Source organism: Geospiza fortis, unplaced genomic scaffold (assembly GCF_000277835.1).
Source record: "Geospiza fortis unplaced genomic scaffold, GeoFor_1.0 scaffold41, whole genome shotgun sequence".
Lineage (NCBI taxonomy): Eukaryota > Metazoa > Chordata > Aves > Passeriformes > Thraupidae > Geospiza > Geospiza fortis.
The window spans coordinates 17,776,178-17,795,771 of record NW_005054299.1 but is presented as its reverse complement, the minus strand read 5'-3'; the positions used below and the strand labels follow the sequence as shown (position 1 = coordinate 17,795,771).

The 19,594-nt window shown below is 36.8% G+C and overlaps 1 protein-coding gene across 1 annotated transcript in view; it reads right to left on the bottom strand.

Annotated features, from left to right (window-relative positions):
- The window catches only part of BIRC6 (baculoviral IAP repeat containing 6), a 164,111-nt gene that overhangs the window by 61,417 nt on the left and 83,100 nt on the right, over window positions 1-19,594 (bottom strand). The window contains exons 56-62 of the mRNA XM_031059804.1: window positions 16,160-16,940; window positions 15,125-15,268; window positions 13,305-13,434; window positions 9,958-10,089; window positions 7,483-7,650; window positions 4,355-4,528; window positions 74-270 (exon numbers count right to left, since the gene is read on the bottom strand). Coding sequence (XP_030915664.1) covers window positions 74-270; window positions 4,355-4,528; window positions 7,483-7,650; window positions 9,958-10,089; window positions 13,305-13,434; window positions 15,125-15,268; window positions 16,160-16,940 — 1,726 coding nt within the window. The remainder of the gene's footprint in view (window positions 1-73; window positions 271-4,354; window positions 4,529-7,482; window positions 7,651-9,957; window positions 10,090-13,304; window positions 13,435-15,124; window positions 15,269-16,159; window positions 16,941-19,594) is intronic.

Sequence of the window (19,594 nt, the reverse complement as noted above, 5' to 3'; positions counted from 1 at the left end):
GAAAATACTGTCCTCAAACAAACAAACAAAACACTCTCAGCATGTTTCCCAATGCTTATTTTTTTCTACTCACTTGTTGAATGACGTCAGGATAAAGCATAGGGAGTCTCTCTGCAATAAGAGCCAATCCACCCATGCCAGCAAAAACTTGCAGTGGAGACTGAATGGGACAGGTTTCAAGAAGTGATTCATCTAGAACTGCATCCATACACTCATCCCCAGGACTGATGGCTTCATCTTCAGGGCAAGGTCCCAGTAAATCTGCATGCTCTACAAAAACATAAACATAAAAGAAATTAATACATATCATCAACACTGTGTTTATTTCTTTGTCCTCATTTAAAAGTGATTTTCAAAAGTACTGATTCCTTCTCAAGCAAAGACTGAGCCAAGAACCTGAAACGAATACAAGAACAACAAAAGAAAAGTGTTAGTGGTACCTTCTCGGGCTTCTGTGGTTGAGATGACTCCTGAGGTAATTAGAAAGTCTTTTTTCCCAGCCCTGCGACTGAAGAAGAAGTCAAGATTCGTCAGTTCTGCTTTTCAAGGTTGTTTATTTTTCCTTATCTATAACATTCTTTCTCTGACCTGCTGAGATCTGCCTGGCAGGTCGGTTTGTGGCACACTGACCGCCCTCGGGGTGGTGTTAACTTCTTATACTAAGAACTACGTGTCCTTTATTTACAATAATTTTCCAATACCTATGACCTATGTTAGACAGTCTGTCTCTACTCTAAACCAATCAAAAAATGTCACCATCACAGCAGAAGATGGAGGACAAGAAGAAGGAGAAGCAGGACAGAACACACCCAGATTCCTCCATCTTGCTTCTTGAACCCCCATTCCAAAACCCCAAAATTTTACTTTTTCACCCTGTGACAAATTAACTATCATTCTACTCAAACTCTTGTGGCTTTCAAACTTCACACAAAGTTGATAATTTTTTCCATGGGCTAAAATCGAAGGGACAGGTGTTTTTGACTCCGTGCCAAGGTCTCTGCGCCCCTTGCCAGGGTCTCAAATCGCCCAGGGCAGCCAGAGGAATGTCCTGGACCCCGACAGTATCTTTTGCTAATGACAGCAGATCTGTGTTAAACTCAGCATTATTTATACACAGCTACATGTTAATTATTAGAATTTCATGTTTTATTAGAATTTCATCTATGCCTTCAAGACTTTGCTAATTTTGGAGATATGACACTTTTTAATACTCTTTCATCTAGAAGTGTAGGTTTTTTTATTCTCCAATAAAGAATTTATAGCTGAAGAAAGATGATCTTAACCTTAAACCTTAACCTGTTTTGCTTTTCACATCTCCTCTCTGTGAGCGTCAAAATGACCCTCTACAAAAGCCATGAGATTTCTTTCTCACGAAAAATGATCATGATCTGGATTTCTAACTGTCTACTAGCCTCCGTCCTCCCAGTTTATGACTAAGCACCCTAATATCTTGTACAACAGACAAAAAAGAACATTCTATGCACTTAAGCAGACAAGTATATACAGAATATACAAAACCTTACCACAATTCCTTATTGACAAACATCAGCCCTCTTTGCTAATTGCCACAGGCAAACTTCAGTGAATATTCTGTATATTTAATCTAAAATCTGTTTTGCAGATTATATTTTTAAGTAATGTAATGCAGGGGTCCTCCAAGTCTTTACAGTACAGTCACATCAAAAGGCAGGAGAGATCAAGTGGCCTTAGTAACTCTTCACTGTGAACAGTCTGACACTCATCATAATCCTTAGTTATACTCCAAATATATAGCACATATGCTATTATTTGTTATATACTTGTAAAAACAGAAGCACATTAATGAATAACTTGTGCAGCTACCAAATTAAATTTCTTATGGAAAAACTTTTAAACAGCAGACACTATCTTTTAACAGATACTTAATCTTTTAAAACGGTTTCTACCTAATTTGAAAGGGAATAGGAAACAGCAGGTCATTCCCCATCCTAATTCTCAACTTTTAAACACGCGAGAAGCACCGTGTTACAAGGACATCACCGATACGCTGTGGGAGGATCACACTGCTTTGGAATAATATGACCAAAGATTTAAGAAGCTTAAATCAGGCACATGTAGGAATACGTACATCAATTCATCCTACTTCAAACACAAAGACTATGAAAGGTCTGTCTGTCTGAAGAAGTCTTTTATAGACAGACTAAGAAAAGGTCGCAGATACCTTCAAAGCAGGATAATCCCTGTAAGAAAATGTCCAATCGTAACACTTTCAGTATTTTACAGCTTTGATGTCTACTGTTCTAAAGGACACAGGCAGAAAGGACACCTCTGTGGAAATGCTCCTTTTCCCCACAGACAGTGGGTGAGGCTGTCACAAACTTGCTGGGATCAGCAAGGAACCTCCTTTCACCAGACATGTGGAGGATTCCACCTCACTAGGCTAAGCATGATTTGCAATTCAATTGCTTGCATTGCGAGCCATGAATTGGTTGGACTGCAAGAAATGTTACATATCCTTCATAATGATGGTTTTAAAAGAAAGATTTTGACCAAAAACCTCACCCCTCTGTTTTGCAGTGTAAAAAGCTGTAAGCCTTCCCAAAGGAAGACAACAAGAAAATAGAAACACAGAGATACTGATAAAGCACAGAAAACTGCTTCTCTGCAAAAGACACTTGAAAAGTAAGTTCTCAGTGAGTAAAGCTATAGGCGGATCCTTTCATTGTGAGTGCAAACACAGTATCATCTGCAATATTCACTCAAGGACTTAAAAAGCATACTTAAGTGTAAGTCCTTTAGTTAATTTTCTTATAATCCAATTGAAACCATTTCACCTCCATGAGCATTTTCCAAGTTTTCAGTGAAGTCATGCACTTCACTGTGGAAAACTGCTGATCTCAAAAAAGGCATTGAAGCACACAGAAAAAAATGTTAATAAATTACACTCTTCCTCAGGTAGTAGTAAATGTAGCACTAGAGACCCCATGTGAACCTATAAAATCATCCAGCATGTCAAAAATCCACCCAGGTGTCAAAAAAACTGTGGTCTATTTTAGGTAGCAAGTAAGGGAGCATTGATATATAAGAAAAATTTCTCTAGATATTACGCACTAGTCAAGAAAAAGCCATAGCTCTGACCTTCATTATTGCTAACTGGTGATTGTGAATATAATTAATATTTTGCTGTATATCACCACAGATCAATGGATTTGTAATGACAAGCTTAAATTTTCAGAAGTATTTATCTGAAGTTTAAACAAAAAAGTGCCCAATATCTTAATAAAAGTTCAGAGGACCTTTATATCTTCACATACAACTTTACTACTAATTTGAACCTTCTCTAATGATTTGAGTTTTATTCAAATATTAAAATATTTCAATATTAATATTTCTAAACTGTATGTTTAGAATTTAAATAAAGAGCATAAGTAAACCAAAGTATTATTTGAAAAAGATATGTCTCTTAATAGTGCGAGAGATATGTATATCCAAACACTGCATAGACATGAAATGCTTATTTCAGACTGGATATCAAGAAAATTATAATTGTTTTTCAATGCTTCTGTTTCTTATCTTTTCTGTAAACAGACTATCAAGGGAACATGTTTTAAAAGAAGGCCTTGTCTGAAAAGAACTGTATGATTATTTTTGGAATTCCATGCTGTGTCAGCAGGCTGATGACCAGCCGATCAATTAGCTTACTTTCAAAGTCCCATTTCTCTAAGTATTGCCTAAAGGAACGATATAAAAATATTTCAGAACAGACTGCTGGGATAGATCTTCTCCTTTCCCCTTCCCCAGCAAGCAGATAGCAAGCAATTGGCAGAAGTATTATCAATAAATACATCATATTAGAAAACGTTAAATATTTTTAAAAGTTGCAGTTATAAGACCTGCTTAGATGGCTTGAGAGAAATCTCATTTTCAAAGCAGTATTTGGTACATAAGATAGCTCAATAAAAAAATTCACAGGCTTCTCTAACTCATATGGTTTCAAACAGCTCCTGTATTATGAAATCTGCCCTGGTTAGCAACACAAACACACTTACTTACTAGAGAGAACTGATATCCATGTCAAGAAATAAAATATACTGTATCTATACAATCACAATTGTATCACATACAATATTACAATGAAAAAAGAAAAGTGAAACCAGAGCAACCATATTGGACCATCTTATAGATACAATTTAGGCAGGGAATGAATTAGTACTTTATCCCAAGTTTTGCTCTTATCTGGAAAAGAACAGCTCAGGAAAATCATCCAAGAAAATACAAAAAAACCCGCTGTTTCTCATCAAGAAAATCAAAACAATTTTTGTCCAAAATAAAAACATTTTTAGAAGGAGTATACCAAAAAAGTAAGAATACTCACCTTTTTCTGTGTGAAGACGTTTAAATGAGTCTGTTTTTGATAAGCTTGGATCTGAGATTACTTTGGAACCGAGTTTAACTGTCAAATCTATGGATCGGTATCCTTGAGGGAGTTTGCGGTCATACAGCAGAGTAAGAAGCTGGGCAAGTGTCATTTCAGCTGGTAATGGCTGACCTAGACAACAAAGGCATCAAGTCAGAAAGAAAATTCTGACTGGGTTACTTTAACATACATATCCATCCAGGTGCTGTTCATTCCTTGCACCACAGAAGCCAAGTAGACAAAATATAATCTGGCTCCAAACTAAGGCCTTCATTTTACCATTTGTTCTCTTGGGAAAAGGGGCCCCATCAGTTTGGAACCAATCATCAAAAAGATCTATGCCAGCATTCCCTAAGATAGCTCTGTGCTGAGAGCACAAACACTTGGCACATTTAACAAATGGCTAAGGCTGTAATTTGATGTGCATTTTAAGAGGTTACTGGCTGTCCCCTGCTATTAAACATCACCTATGCAGCACCCTTGAATTGTGGGAGCATGGAGGTGTGTGTAACCCGAAGGTAAAACAGGTGGTATTGAAAAAAGTGGAAAAAAAAAGACACTGGGAATTCTTTTTCAGGGCTACTAATCCCAAGCCTAGCTCACTACTCCTGTGTCAAGACAGCAGAAAATATAAAAAAAAGGGCACTGCCAGGACCACTTTTCTCCACAGCAATGTAGACTTGAAATGCACATGCAATACAGTCCAAACTCATTACTCTAATTCAGGTTTTGGCCACTTTGTTGATTGCAAATATATTCTTCCCTGAAATTACAAACCAATATGAAGGCAGAAAAATTTTGTCTGAAAACAAGTAGACTTACACATTAAATATTTTAGAGTTGGATCATATAATAGCACGTCCATTTCATCTTGATTGTACTTAATCAAGTAAAACAACATCTAAGGGTTCCTTAGTAACAATCTGTTCCTTCAATTGAAGATTATGTCTTAAGAAAAGCAAAAATTAAAAATGCCTTGCCATTGTACAAGGTAATAACTGTCTGCTGTGCAAGACGTGGCCAGATCACAAATAAAGAATGGTTTACATGACCATTGCAAGACAGTCAGCCTTTACCAGATACATACCGAAAACAGGCACTGGGTTTTGATCTCATGTCCAAAACAGCAGTATCATAGATTATCCTGAGTTGGAAGAAACTCACAAGGATCAAAGCCCAACTCTTGGCCCCACATAGGACAGCCCCAAGAGGCACACCATGTGCCTGAGAGCATTTTCCAAGTGCTTCTTGAACTGTCAGGCTTGGGGCTGTGACCACTTCTCTGGGAAGCCTGATCCAGCACCCAACTACCCTCTGGGGGAAGATCCTTTTCCTAATATCCAACCTAAGCCTCCCCTGACTCAGCTTCAGGCCATTCCCTCGGGTCCTGTCACTGGTTACCAGTCACTGGAAAAGAGATCAATGCCTACCCCTCCTCCTTCCCTCACGAGGAAGTTGTTTACTGCAACGACGCCTCTGCTCAGTCTCCTCTTCTCCAGGCTGAACAAGTGACCTCAGCCATCCCCATATGGCAACCCCTCAAGACCTTTCACTCTCTTCATTGCCCTCTTCTGAACTATCTTTAATAGCTTTAGGTCATATTGTGTCACCCAAAACTGCCCCCAGTACCTGAGGTGAGGCTGGCCCAGAGCAGATCAGAGTGGGACAATCCCCTCCCTTGTCTGGCTGGTAATGCTGTGCCTCATCTTCCCACCCTCCAGAAGAGCCTGTAACCGTCATGGCACACCAATCACTGGACTCGTCCTACCAGGTTTTGCTCATGTGAAGGGGGGAGAGAAGAAGCGCACAGTTTTTTCAGACACTGCACTCACTCCCCCGCATTCCTGCTCCTGGACTGTGTTGTCTGCAGATGGACAGACAGCGGGACAGAGCTCTCCTTTGTTTTAGTTAGTTTAGCTAGCTGAGGCAAAGAATTTCCCTGGACTGTGTTTTTTTTTTTTTTCCTTTTCTTTGGATCTGTTCAAACCCGCTCTGGACCGAACACCCAGAAGAGCACCAGCAGCTGACACCTGTGGCCCACCGGGCCGGGCCTGAGCCGTGGCATTTCCAGCACCGGAGGGACTGATGAGAGACTGAGTGAGCTGAGCTGCCACCCAGGGAGGGGACTTTCTGAGTTTGTCATCTCTTTTGGAGCAGTAAGAGGTTTTATTGTTTAATAAACAGTTTTTTCCACTTTTCTCCAAGGAGGTATTTCTCCCTGAACCAGTTGGGGGAGGGGCCGATTGAATCTGCTTTTTTAGAGGAACCCCTTAGGGGGTTCTCTCCCAAATTTGCCCTGAACCAGGACACTCATCAATTTTAGATATTTTAATCCAAGTATAGGATCCTGCTAATAATTGCCAGAGGATAGCCTCAAATCTGGTAATTGGATAGTAAGTCTCAAATTTAGGGATTTTTGGGTGAAAATAACTTGATCAGAAGTTAACCACTTAATTCCATTAGCTGGATCCAGACAAGAAGCTGTTCTGCACAATAATGAAGTGTTTCACTCATGTTTCTGTCTTTTACTCCTGATCTAAGTCACTACAATTTCTCCCTGAACAAGAGAGATTGGCAATCTCGCTATACCATATCTGATATATGTGGAACATGACCAACTGCTTAGGACATGCTGCGTTTTTAAAACACAAATGTTATGGAATTCAAGAATATTCCTGAACTGGCAAATCAACCCTTCAGAGAGCAATGCAAGATGGTTGCCCACTTAGAACCTGAAGTAATAGGGCATTGGTACCAGTTCAGTTCTGCCTTGTATGTGGAAGAAAACCCATGTCAACTTTCAAACCCACCCTGCTTTCATTTGTGACTGAAAGGTTTTTGAGAGCTTTTTTAAGGATAAGGTACAAAACTTCAATGGGGATCAACATAATTGCCACTTTTTTGAGCTGTTATGATGCTACAATGCTGCAGCTGCTGATGTTATCATGATTTCCAGCTGAAAGCTGCTTACCAGCTCCACACTTCCAAGATGCTAATGCCCATTACCATTGTAACAACTTCCTGATCATGTATCAGGCACTGAAAAGACCATAATTTTGATATGTAAAATGTATTATTAAAGTTACCTGGTAGTAGTTTATGGTACAGATGAAAGACTGGAACACTAATGGTCTTGCTGGAAGATTCTCCTCCTGAGGAAGAAGTACCAACTTTATCTGCCATCACTCTTCCTCGCCTCGATGGTGGACGTGGAGGGGTTGATGAAACAGCTCTTTTTGACTGAGATTTCAAACCTAGTACAGAAGAAAAGAATTTCAGGTTGTTCTAGTATTTAATACGTTCAGTTTGCCAAGATACAACATATTCAAAACCCTCAATGATAGAGAAATATACGAACTTTACCTCACTGGCTAATTAAATACCAGAATAACATTTTTGTATAAAGCATATTTGGATATAATCCCAGTATTTTTAGTGAAAAGGCTGTGCATTCTCCTAAGCCCCAAACATAAACCAAACCATAACTAGATGATACCTTGCATAAAAAAGCAAAAGCTATTCTGATTTTGTTCTTATTGAAAAGTCTCTCACAACGAGCCCTACAGCAAAACATTTTTAAGCTGTCTTTTCACCTGAAAGCAAGAAAGGCAAATTTTTCCAAACTGACAGACATTTCAGCACAGATTATAGCTAATAACCCCTTGTCTGGCCTACAAAGGTGTCTTTGGCTGCAGTACTGACAGTACCACATGTGATGAAAGGTGTCTTTATATGTGCTTTCCAAGTTCCCTGGCCCCAAAACATTTGAAGTAAGCACTACATGAAAACCAGGAGGCAGAATAGCTACATAAAAGCTCACTGCTACTACACAGCAAGACCGCCCTATCTTAGGACAGCTCAAGGTGACTTAAGGTGCAGCAAAATTATACTGCAATCATGTACCTTTCTGTGCAGGTGACAGAGGTAAAAAGCCAGCAGGTCAACAGACAAAGACAGACAATTACTAACTTATCATTGTCCAAGAGTTGCCACAAAACTAACAAGATCCACACTTGAAATGCTGTAATACACTCTAGTTTCAGCTGATCATTAGAAACAGCTCTAATGTGCAACACATTGTCCAATAATCTCAGTACACTAAACTAGCTTGCCTCAGGAAGATCAGGCTGCAAATACCATCTTCTCCCTCTATTAATTTTGCCCATAGGTAAAAACTTAGGTAAGTTCTTTTAACTTCTTGAGATTCTGAGGACACTACGAAACCCTCAGAATTATATGAAAAATTATTGCAAAAGAAGAAAATATTTGACAAACAGGCAATAAAACAAATACAAATTAAATAAGTTTAAATGTAAACTCTTACTAAATTGAAGAAAATTGGAAACATCATAAAAAAACCTGAAATCTGCTTCTTTTTAATAGAGAATGGGCTATATCACACAGTAGGATGAGCGATGCAACTGGAATGACATGGCTGACTGCGCTATGCCCTATCTTCAAGCCTGGCTTAGTATTTTTGTTTCTTTCTAGATTTTTTGTGTTTTAACTCTATCCTTGGACCTATAAGTATTTTATATACTACTAAAACATGTTAAACTTGTTTAAGTGGCACCTACTGTAACTATTTTGTCAGATAAAGATGCTGTAATTAACATAGCTATGTTGTTTTAAATGTACACCAAGTTCAGTGAAACTGCTGCCCTGTTCAACCTTTGTGTTAAGTTATATCTACATCTAAAAACCTGAAATAAAAAGCTTAAGAAATATTGGTGCCAAAAGTCAAAGGAAATCAGCATCTCTGCTTTATGCTTCATGAAGTGTGAATGAACTTGAGGTACCTCAATGATGGCAGAAAGCTAGATATGAAGGGAATAGTTTGAAGTTCATTAATCAACTTCAAACCGAAAGACTAATGACTTCTACAGCCATCATCTGAACTGTAACATTTAGGTACCACTGCAAAATTACTATGTTCAACCTATATGCTCCAACAAAAGGTTTGCATTTTCGTAAGAAAAACGGCTTACATGAAGACTTCTGAAGGTTCGACTCAATAGTTTTTATAAACTGAATGCTTTGAAAGAAACTCCAGTATTAGTTGTTTCCAAGTGGAATAACATGGGTTTATGCCAAAATCACCATCTGACAGTTTTTACCAGAGTACCATTAGCTGTTATGCAAAATATGTGGATACCTTTTATTTCCAAAGTATATTTTCAGAAGAGAGGTGACTAAACCCTGTTGTCAGCTCCTGCAAAAAGCAGAAGCAATAATTCCCTCCAAGCGCCAGGGGTGTCTTTAAAAAAATGCTGTAAAATACCCTAGTAACAGCATCCACGAAGATACCACTGACACATATATTTAGGTGTACATAGATTTGACAAATTTGTCAAAGTATAATCTGCTAGAGGCAGCTGTTTCATCAGGAATCAATCTCTGCTGCCTAATAGTCAGTTACATTACAGTTGTAGTACCAGGTGGTACAATCTTTCTAACCATCACTAGTAATAAAGTTAATTATTGGTAGATATTTTCTTCCCCCAACACACTTTTAACACCAGAAAGATCCATTTTATAAAAGATAGAAGAAAAAGACATACCAGAAGCAACAACAACACTGTAATTATCCTGAAATCCATTTTCTGCTTTAACTTTTTCTTTCTCCTCATAATTCTTCTTTTCTTTATCTTCCTTCTGTTCATTAATTAGCTTAGCTGTAATACTGGGCGTATCTATATGGGGATGGAGGGGATAAGGACAAAGAAAGAGAGAAAAGAAAAGCATTTCAAGATACTAAGTTGATTTTATTAGTTTCTAAGCCGTTAACAAGTCCATTCTCAACTACTGTAGCGTTTCAGAGTTCCAACACAGGCAGCAATAGTCTTGTCAATACCTATAAATTAAGGTATTATAGTAATTCTGTCTCCTTCTTCCCGCAAAATTCTGTTCTCTGACAATTTACATCTGTAACAGTTTAAAGCCATTACTTGATGAGTCAAGTGCTTTCACATTAAAAAACACTAAACTACTGCAATCAACCGAAAATGAGATTAAGCAAAAAATCTCTAGCCAAACCCAAAGAACCAAAAAACTCACAAACAATCTTGACAAAACAACAAAAGCAAAAAAATCCAACAAAAAAAGAAATATCAATTTTTTTTTCCTTAAGGACAGCTGCAGACTTATTTAAACATGATCTTGTATTTGGGTCTGGATATTTCTTGTTACTTACTGATCCAATTTCAGAACTGGTAAATTCTCTTCCTTTGGAAGAGAAAACTGGAAGACACCTGAAGTACATGACACAACCAAATCTTGAGCTGTTTAAGAGAACAGTGGATTGCTGCAGTTCGACCATTTTGGTTCAATCACTAGCACAGATCACAACTATCAGTACATTATTAAATCTAACCTAACTTATTAAATCATTGATGATTGACAATGGACACTTTCATACCCTGTGTGGTACAACACCGGCACCAAAATGGTCAAGTAATTCTCTATTTGCTTCTAACTTTTTATGTCTGTATTAGACAGCACTAGAGACTAAAAAAAAGATAGAGCGTGAAACTACTGCCACCTAGGACTCAACATTCACACACACTCTCTATTTATAGATCTGTGTATATATACAAACACATGTGTATGTATACATACATACACACATACAAATGCATCTAACTGTGAGACTGTATATGTTTTTGGCTTTTAAAAAAATTCCATCATTACTATTATTAGTAGTACTACCATTATTATTATTAAATTTCTGAGTTGCTCTAGGTTTTGTTCCATGGACTCAATGTCCACTTACTGCTGAGAAATTTAAAGATCATTAATAAAATTATTAAAGAACGTTAAGCAATGGTATTTTAACTACTCAGGTGAAATCCAGATTTGTTGTTCAGTTTTTCTGACTCCAGCAGGAATTCAAGCCTAAGGTGCATGAAATACAAAACAACTGGTACTCATCCAGGCAATCCTATCTGCTGTGTACTGCACATTTTCTTCTTATGGTGAAGGGATGCAGGCAGCAGATCTATCAATGACTTTATGACCCCTTTCTCCTCCTCTTTTTTTTTTTTCTAAAGCTGGGACAAAAGTACAAAATGAATATGGGTCTTGTGATTTATTCATGGAGACAATATGAAATAGTTAACAGTAGTAAAGAAAAAAGAAGATAACCCAACGGACAGACTCTGACACAGGATCTTCATGACTTCCTATAGTAGTGTAGTGGTGACAGCCTTTTCTTTATTTTCTACCCCAGTCCACTCCTTCTCTCTCTCTCACCCTAAACACACAGCTTGCTCCTTTTACATTCACAACTTCTTTACTCTGTCCTAACCATGGACTTCCTAGAATGCCAAGGCATAACAATGCAGCAGCAAACCCTAAAGTTACGATGCCCTACCAAGTCAGCACCATTTTCAATTTCAGACATGACAGTTTACCACATCATCACATTCTCCTCTCCAGACCTTATTAGCACTGGCTATCAAGCTGACAACAGTGCACCCCTAAGGCAGCTACTCAGGACAGTTTATGTCACTGCTCACCAACTGATCCCTACCGCATATGAAGTGATCATCCCACCCATTACAGTAATGAAATCCTTGTGCAGTTTGTGGTCAGAAAAACCTTAGTCACATTTCACACGTGACTCTCTGGACAGTAAATAAATATAGAATTCTGTCAGAAATAGTAAACTATTCCTTGATAAATAAGATTGAAGCATTTAGCTAGGAATGGATATTTTTCTATTAAAATCCTAAAACACATCTTGTCCTTTCTAGTGTTCTGCCAAATAATATTTTAGTACTCCTATCAGCTTGTTAGGTAACATTTATTGCCCCAACAAATTTGTAAATGTAAAAAATTTTCCATAGATATAAAAAAGCAATAGTTGCTTTTAACCCCATGAAGACCAGTCTCAAATTAAAAGTCAATCTACCCTGAGTTCCAAAGAAGTACAAAATCAAGTAAACCTACATCTAGGAGCATACATACCTAGTCAGATGAATGGGCAACTAAGATCACACCATTCAGTGCACATCTTCCACTTAGCAAAAACATAATTGCTCTAACAATCTTTGACTTTTCTTTGGTATTATTGAGAACCACATTTTAAGAGTAAAGAGGAAGTGCTGGATTTGTTTATTTTTTTTAAAGCTAGACATGTATAAAACTGATTTTTCATTTAACATGTCCAAACAATTTTTGCTCTCTTTATTACTAGAGGAGAATCAACTTGCATTTTGCCTGGTTTTACCTAGAGAGCTATGACATAGAGATGACATCTTCAGTACGAATTCTACTTGTTAACTAAATTTTAAAAAATTACTAACCCTAATCTTTAACATATAGTTCTGTTTCCTGAAGTATTAAATAACCACTAAAATTAAAGGTGGGTTTGATTTTAAGATTAAGATGTATACCATTTAGGTGTCAAAATCCATATTATGGTCTGTGAAAGCCTGGTCAACAGAGTTCCCTACAGAGAGGTTCATCTCTCAATGTATATTCAAGTAGTGTAACTGAAAGTACTGAAATTTAAAAAACAAGTAAATAAATTAATGCCATAACATTATCCTCTCACTGAGCATAATTTTAAAATTGTATCTAAAAGTAAATGATACTTTTGATTTTTCATTTAGTAAGCAAACGCAAATATTTATAGAGCAGACAAATGTATAACCACAGAAATTAGATTAAGCCCTTATCAAGGTCCTTTTCACAGGACATACATCTCTACCTTCAGATGTACCACTAAGTTCCAGGCTATTTAACTGACAAAATTTGGGGAATTTAATGAAAGGATGAAAGACAGTGTGTTTTAAAGACTGATATTTGCAGTATGATTTGTATGGTCAAACAAACAATGTAAGATTTTTTTTTAACTGCATTTAAAAAAGAAGCAAAACAAAACCATGAACTATTGCAAACTTGCCTGACACACGATCAAGAACCTCTGCCAGAGTTGTTGAGACAGGCAAGTGAAGAGTACGAAATTTGTGTCCAGCTCCATACATTGGATGTTGAATTACATGACTAGTAGCATTAATTCTACCTTTGTACAGCTGAAAGGAAAAAACAGTCAACATTAATTATGACTTTAACACTGAGAAATAAGTTAAATCACTATGTTCTTATAAAGCCACATTAGCTAGATAAAGCTAAATTCTTAGTATGCTAAAAAAGAAAACTGATATATCCTTCAACTTTGGAGGTATAGAGTAAAAATGCATCAGATTAAGATATGTTTAGTTTTTAATTCAAAATAATTTGGTTTGAAAGCCTACAATATTTTTAGGATCAGAAACCGTATGATATCATCTTTGCTTTAAAAAACCCAATCATTTTACATAGCTGCAATATGAGAGAAAAATCGCATGCCTGAGACTTGTAATTGTTTAGGAAACAAAAACTTAACTTTGAAACTAAATACTGAAAAATAACAATGCACTTTGAGTAAAGAAAGATGATGTTTCTCTGTTGCTCTCACTTCAGGAGGAAGTTTATTCTAGACTTAATATCTACTTGTTGTTATTATGACAGGTAACTAAGTCACTATTGGTTAAAACATTGCAAATATTTTACCATAATGTATTTTAGACAGCCCCGAAGACCTGTTTATTCATATGAACTTACAGGACCAATTTATTGTTGTGCAATGCAATTTAAAAAAATCTATCTCCTGACAACCAGAACTGAGCTTCTGAAAAACAGTTTTGGTAAGAACTTTTAAACTAAAAATGGGGAACCAATCTTTGAAAGGTTATGTTGGATATTCTAGAAGTATATCCTGTACATCCACATTATTTTTAAGGTTTCTCTTTGCATCTTATAGGAGGAATCATCTCACTAAGAACACAATTTCCCAGTGTTTTTAATAAAAGAAACTGAACTATGACAACTTCAAGACATTTTTTCTGCTTTTACATATCTAGCAACAGCTCTCTGTAAAAATCTGCTGTGCGTAAAACAATTAACAGAAAACTGATGTTACCTTTACATTATCTATGGACCTGTTCACAACTATTCAGCTAATTTAAAACATTTAAATGTGCTAAAATTGTATTTGTGCCTCCTTTTCCACTTTTATACTATCTGATCCAGATTCCCTCTCATATATCTCCTGCAGTGCTTTACTTCTGAGATGCAGAAACCAAAGCAGCAAATACTTTGTTCTGAAGTATCTTTATCTGGGAGTATCAGATCTTTTAAAGAAACTTGTGGCTTTGCCCTAATTTTTTAGTCACGGCCATCAATGGAGAGCACATCAGATGTCAATTGTAATTCTGTTCCAGGGAAGCATGTGGGACCATAAAGCACACATCTGCTTTAGAAATTAATTCACATATTTGTCACTGTATTCATGGCATTTTGGCTAACTGCTGAAGCATGTCTGCCAATTTTGACTATGACTGATCCTTAATGATACTGCTAAGGACTACTGAGCAGATATTGTATCTATATCTATTGCTAGTGTGTAAGGGTACTATTAAAAAGCCTTCCCTAAGATAAATTTCAGTTGTCAGATCCTTCAGAAGCAGTATATTTCCAACAAATATTTTGTGTTATTGTAGCACAGTGCCTTGAATTTCCTTCTAAAATGAGTTAAAATTCAACATCACTTTCCTCTCAAAAATACCACGTGTACAGCAGAAAAAAGCTGCTAACACGTCAAACAAAGTTGAACATGCTCAGACTTAAGATTTACAAGCTAAATTTATTCCATGTTTACCATACAGTATCAAAAATTCTTACTGGACAAGGTGACTGAAGAAACAAAGTCACTTTCTCATCCTCTAGCATCAGCTGCAAAAAAAGCCTCCTAATAAATCCTGAAATATTTCCAGAGGTTGGAAGGTTCCCACGCTGAGGAGAGGACTGGAACAATTCACAGAGAACCTGAGAAGGCAAAATGGTATCAGATTTAAAATATTTCTACATTTAGGTCTTTAAAATATAGCTCTACACAGCCAAAGTAGGCAGTGCCCAAGATCCACTTCTAGTTATCACACAAACCAGCTCAGAAATCAGCACCACTGAAGAAAATACCTGCAGCAAGTAAGGCCTTTAATATTAGAAGTTTAAAACACTGACTCCAGCATCAAAGTAATAGTAAACATATAGATTTCTCAAAAAGATAAAAAAATGAAAATAAAGTAGTTATAAAACCAGCTTTTGAATCCCTAAAGCAAACATTTCCCATGACATAATGCACTATTACTCCCAGCCATTAACAGAGAACTGACTCAATTTTTTACTGAAGTCTACTTCTTCCTAGAGCATCATTATTTTTAATGCTGAAAAACCATTTTTTCACTATATTTGCATTCAGCTAGGTCTGCAAGGTTAATGAATGTGACAAAGATAGCTGAATCTGCTCTAAATGCCAAATGCAAAGCCATTTTCTGCAATACCCTGTATTTCCTCGGACACAGGTTGCATAAGCAAACTTCCCAGGAAATCTCCTTAGGTTACTAATATAAAATATATGAGAAGCTTGCTGTTCAAATTCCATTTCACAAAAGTTTAGCCCTATCCAATTAAACAGTCTTTTGGAGTTTGGTCTAAAGTTTTTTTCTCTAAACCAAGAGGAATACAAATCTATACACAGGACTGGACAGCCATGCCAAAACATTTTTATATGTTTCAGACTCAGATCAACAAGCTAACAATTTTAATATAAATTTTTCCAGTCAATGACAGTTAACAAAAGCTCAATTTATTATAAAGAAAGGTAAAAAACACAGAAAGTTTTTGAAGTATTAAAACATTATTGTTTTTCTCTCTCACCTGTGCCATAAGTCTCTGGTTATTAGGATGGCAAGAGATGCACTGCAGGAAGAAAGCAACTGTTGCATTTTCAATTGCTGTCCGCTGCTGAGTGGTCAATCCTGTGGTCACAGTTGAAGAAAGCGAGCTGGACCTTGCACTGGTCTGCTGTGCCGTCATATTGTGTCCTCCAGAGGTAGCACCAGAATGGCACAACAGGAATAAAAGTGCTGTCCACAATGGATTGACTTCAGAGCCACCCAACCAATCCTTCATCATGTGGCTGTTGCCAACTTCTGTCAGAAACCTGAGAACAGGAGCAACCAGGTCTGCCGTGATGGGCATTTTATTAAAGTGCTGTGGAACGTGGTGCCTCCTGAGCCTGTCCTGGCTGATATCCATTGATTGTGCAGTGCAGTCAGAGTTAGAAGTATGGTTAAAGCAAAAACTAGCAAGACTTCTTACAAGCAGTGAAGGCAAACCTGAGTCCAATAACTGCTTGATAGCTTCAGGAGACTGAGATGAGGCAGCAAGAGTAGCCAGGTGAGACTCTGTTAGTGCAAGAGGGGCTTGTGCATTTTTAGAGTCATCTGTCAAAGATGAACTAAGGTCCTGCTTTTTGCTGTCATCAGTCATAGACAGTCTGTGCTGACACTGCATTGGAGGAGGAGTGATACCCATCCATCGCATCAGTAAGGAAAAGTAATTTGGGTGGATGTGGCACATGGAACAAAGTAAACTATCGACAGCTTTCTTCAAAACCATGTTGCAGGGAAGGGACATGGACCAGTTAAACAGTGACCTGTAGAAGACAGAAAATTGATACAACATTTTTGCACTTTTATGATGTACTACTATAGAAGCTGCTGTGAAACACTCTGTGCTGAACTTGGAAGCTTGTTTTAGACCACAATATCAGCAGGATGCTGATTACCCAGAAGGCATTTCTCAACTGTATGCTTAAATTTCTTTCACAATACTGTATTTTAAATAGACATAATCCAGCTGCACACAAAAACCAGATTTCAGTCTTTCCACAGTTGTCATACATCTTATCCATTTTAAACCAACTGCAACCTCTTTGTGCTGTCAATTCTCCAAGCTGCAGCTGTTAGGGTCACACACATGACCCTATGTGTGTGTACAAAGGTCATTTACATGAAGGTTTCAATTCCTTGTAAGAATTTTAAGTACTTGAACATGTTTCAAAATTTTTAAAAATTTTAGCTTAATTTTTTAGCTATTAGCTATTTTCTATTAGCTATTTTCTTAAAGATGCTGTAAAAAAACCCAAAAGCAGTAACAACCTTGTTCGTTGGACAACACACCCTTGTTATCCTTACTTGACCTAAATTTAGGACAAAAGTTAAGAAGAGAATTATTCCTCAGAGATTCTAAAATCCCACCTACTTTCGGCATCACATCCAAGTACTATTGCTTGAATGCTAATCCAAGCCATACGAATGCAGAAACTAATTTAGCTCCTGTTATCCAGCTTAAATTTCAGAAGGGGTACTTGTAAAGTAAAAGGATAATTTCTTCACACAGACTTGTCCAGAGTATGTGAAGTACTTTAAAAAAACAGTTTTCCAAACTGCATTCACAGTACCTTGACACCACAGATGTTACATTATCTTAACATTTACACACAGAAGTGAACATGCACTTCATGCTATTCAATGCTAGGTTTTTAAATTAAATTTGGATGTATTATTGTATCTTGCATTCCCACTTGAAGGCAAGGATTGTTTTCCCTTCCTCTGGATGAAAATGTTATTCTGTGATTAGTCTAAGGGCACCCTAGGAACTCAAAGAACTCTCTGGGTCTCACCAAAACTTGGATTTATCACAGTCAAAGACTGATAAAACCCCTCCCCAGCAGAAAACTCATCTCAGTGGCTAAATGATCTGTAACTCTGGGAAGACAGTCACAATTTCCAAAAGTCCATGTGTAATAAAGCTACACTTAACTCTTCTCCAAATATATATTAACACAATCCAAATGCTAAAATCTTCAGCATGAGTTCATGCTCTATGAAAAATAAGGTTTTTTTCTAAATACATATTTAAAAATAACTATGGGATTAGCATCCATTGGCCAAAGCAAAAATACTGAAATGGAAAAAGGGGATGATGGGAAAACATTTCCAAGAACAAAGTGATTTATCACATGAAGGAGAAACTTGGAGCTATAGCTAGAATCCATTACAATATTTCAAAAGTTACAATACCAAAGAAAATGAGGAATACACATGAAAAGTTACTTTTATCAGAAAAAATATTTGCCAATATAACTCTTAACAAAAAAGCTTTTATATTTATTAAAGAATATATTTTATAATTTGCTCCAGATGGTGGCCTATATGAGTGATAGTTTTATATCTGGCAGGAGGGTAGGGGAACAGGGTCATATTATAAGTTGCACACTCGAACTAGGTACAAACTATCATTTCTCCCTGTGATGAAAACAACACACTTTCCTCCAAAAGACAGGAACTCAGCTATGAAACCCACTTTTATATATAGATTTTATATAAATCTAATTGGGCTGTCCATTTTGGAAAGTCCATTCTTATTAGAGCTTTTCCTTTTCAAATGTTAAAATGTATCCTGAAAACATATTTCCGTTTAAGTGTATTGCTAAAAGGACTAATTGACCTGCAATTTAAAATCCTTAACCAGATTCCCAGGATGAACAAGCTCATTTTGAATTAAGAGTTATCTACATCACTGTATCACTGAAGTGTCTTTGGAGATCGTCTTGCTTGAAGTCATGTTGCACATATGTAAGAGTCCCACATGCTTGTACCTGTAACCATAACTTATACACTTGACAGTGCTTTAATGTTTGACTATGCTTAAAGGAGACTGGTTGTGCAAAAATATGAAGGTTTCCTAAGAGCAATAACAAAGCCACGTCCAAAGATCCCTTCATTAACTGCAACTGCATTCAACAGTACAAATCAAAGATGGATGACTAATGCTAGATACCATAATTTAACAGCCATTTTTCTATAAAAGATGTGAAAAAATGTTAGGTGGCTTTTTTGTTTTGTTTAAATGGAAGAGATAGTTAAGCAACATAAATTGCAAATATTATATCCTATATTTTCACTTTGGCAGTCCCTAAGAGTATACATTTGGTGTTTAGGGTGAACTTCTCTTTAGAATGCATCAAAATGAAGAAAGTTCATAGTTTAAGATTCACTCCAGATTTTGTGCCTTCTTTTCTTCCAGGTCAGGCTAGCCAGAACAGAAGTGAAAAGTCCAAGAAAATATCTCCACCTTCCCACCTCTCAGTTATAGATACTGGATACTGAGACAAATAAAATAATGCTTCTGTAACAACATCCTAATGAAGATCACTTATATCTACTGTGAAAATTACTGCAAACAATTTCAACAAGAAGAGTCCATTAAAAGATCTCATGAACGAAACCATGAACCAGCTTGCCT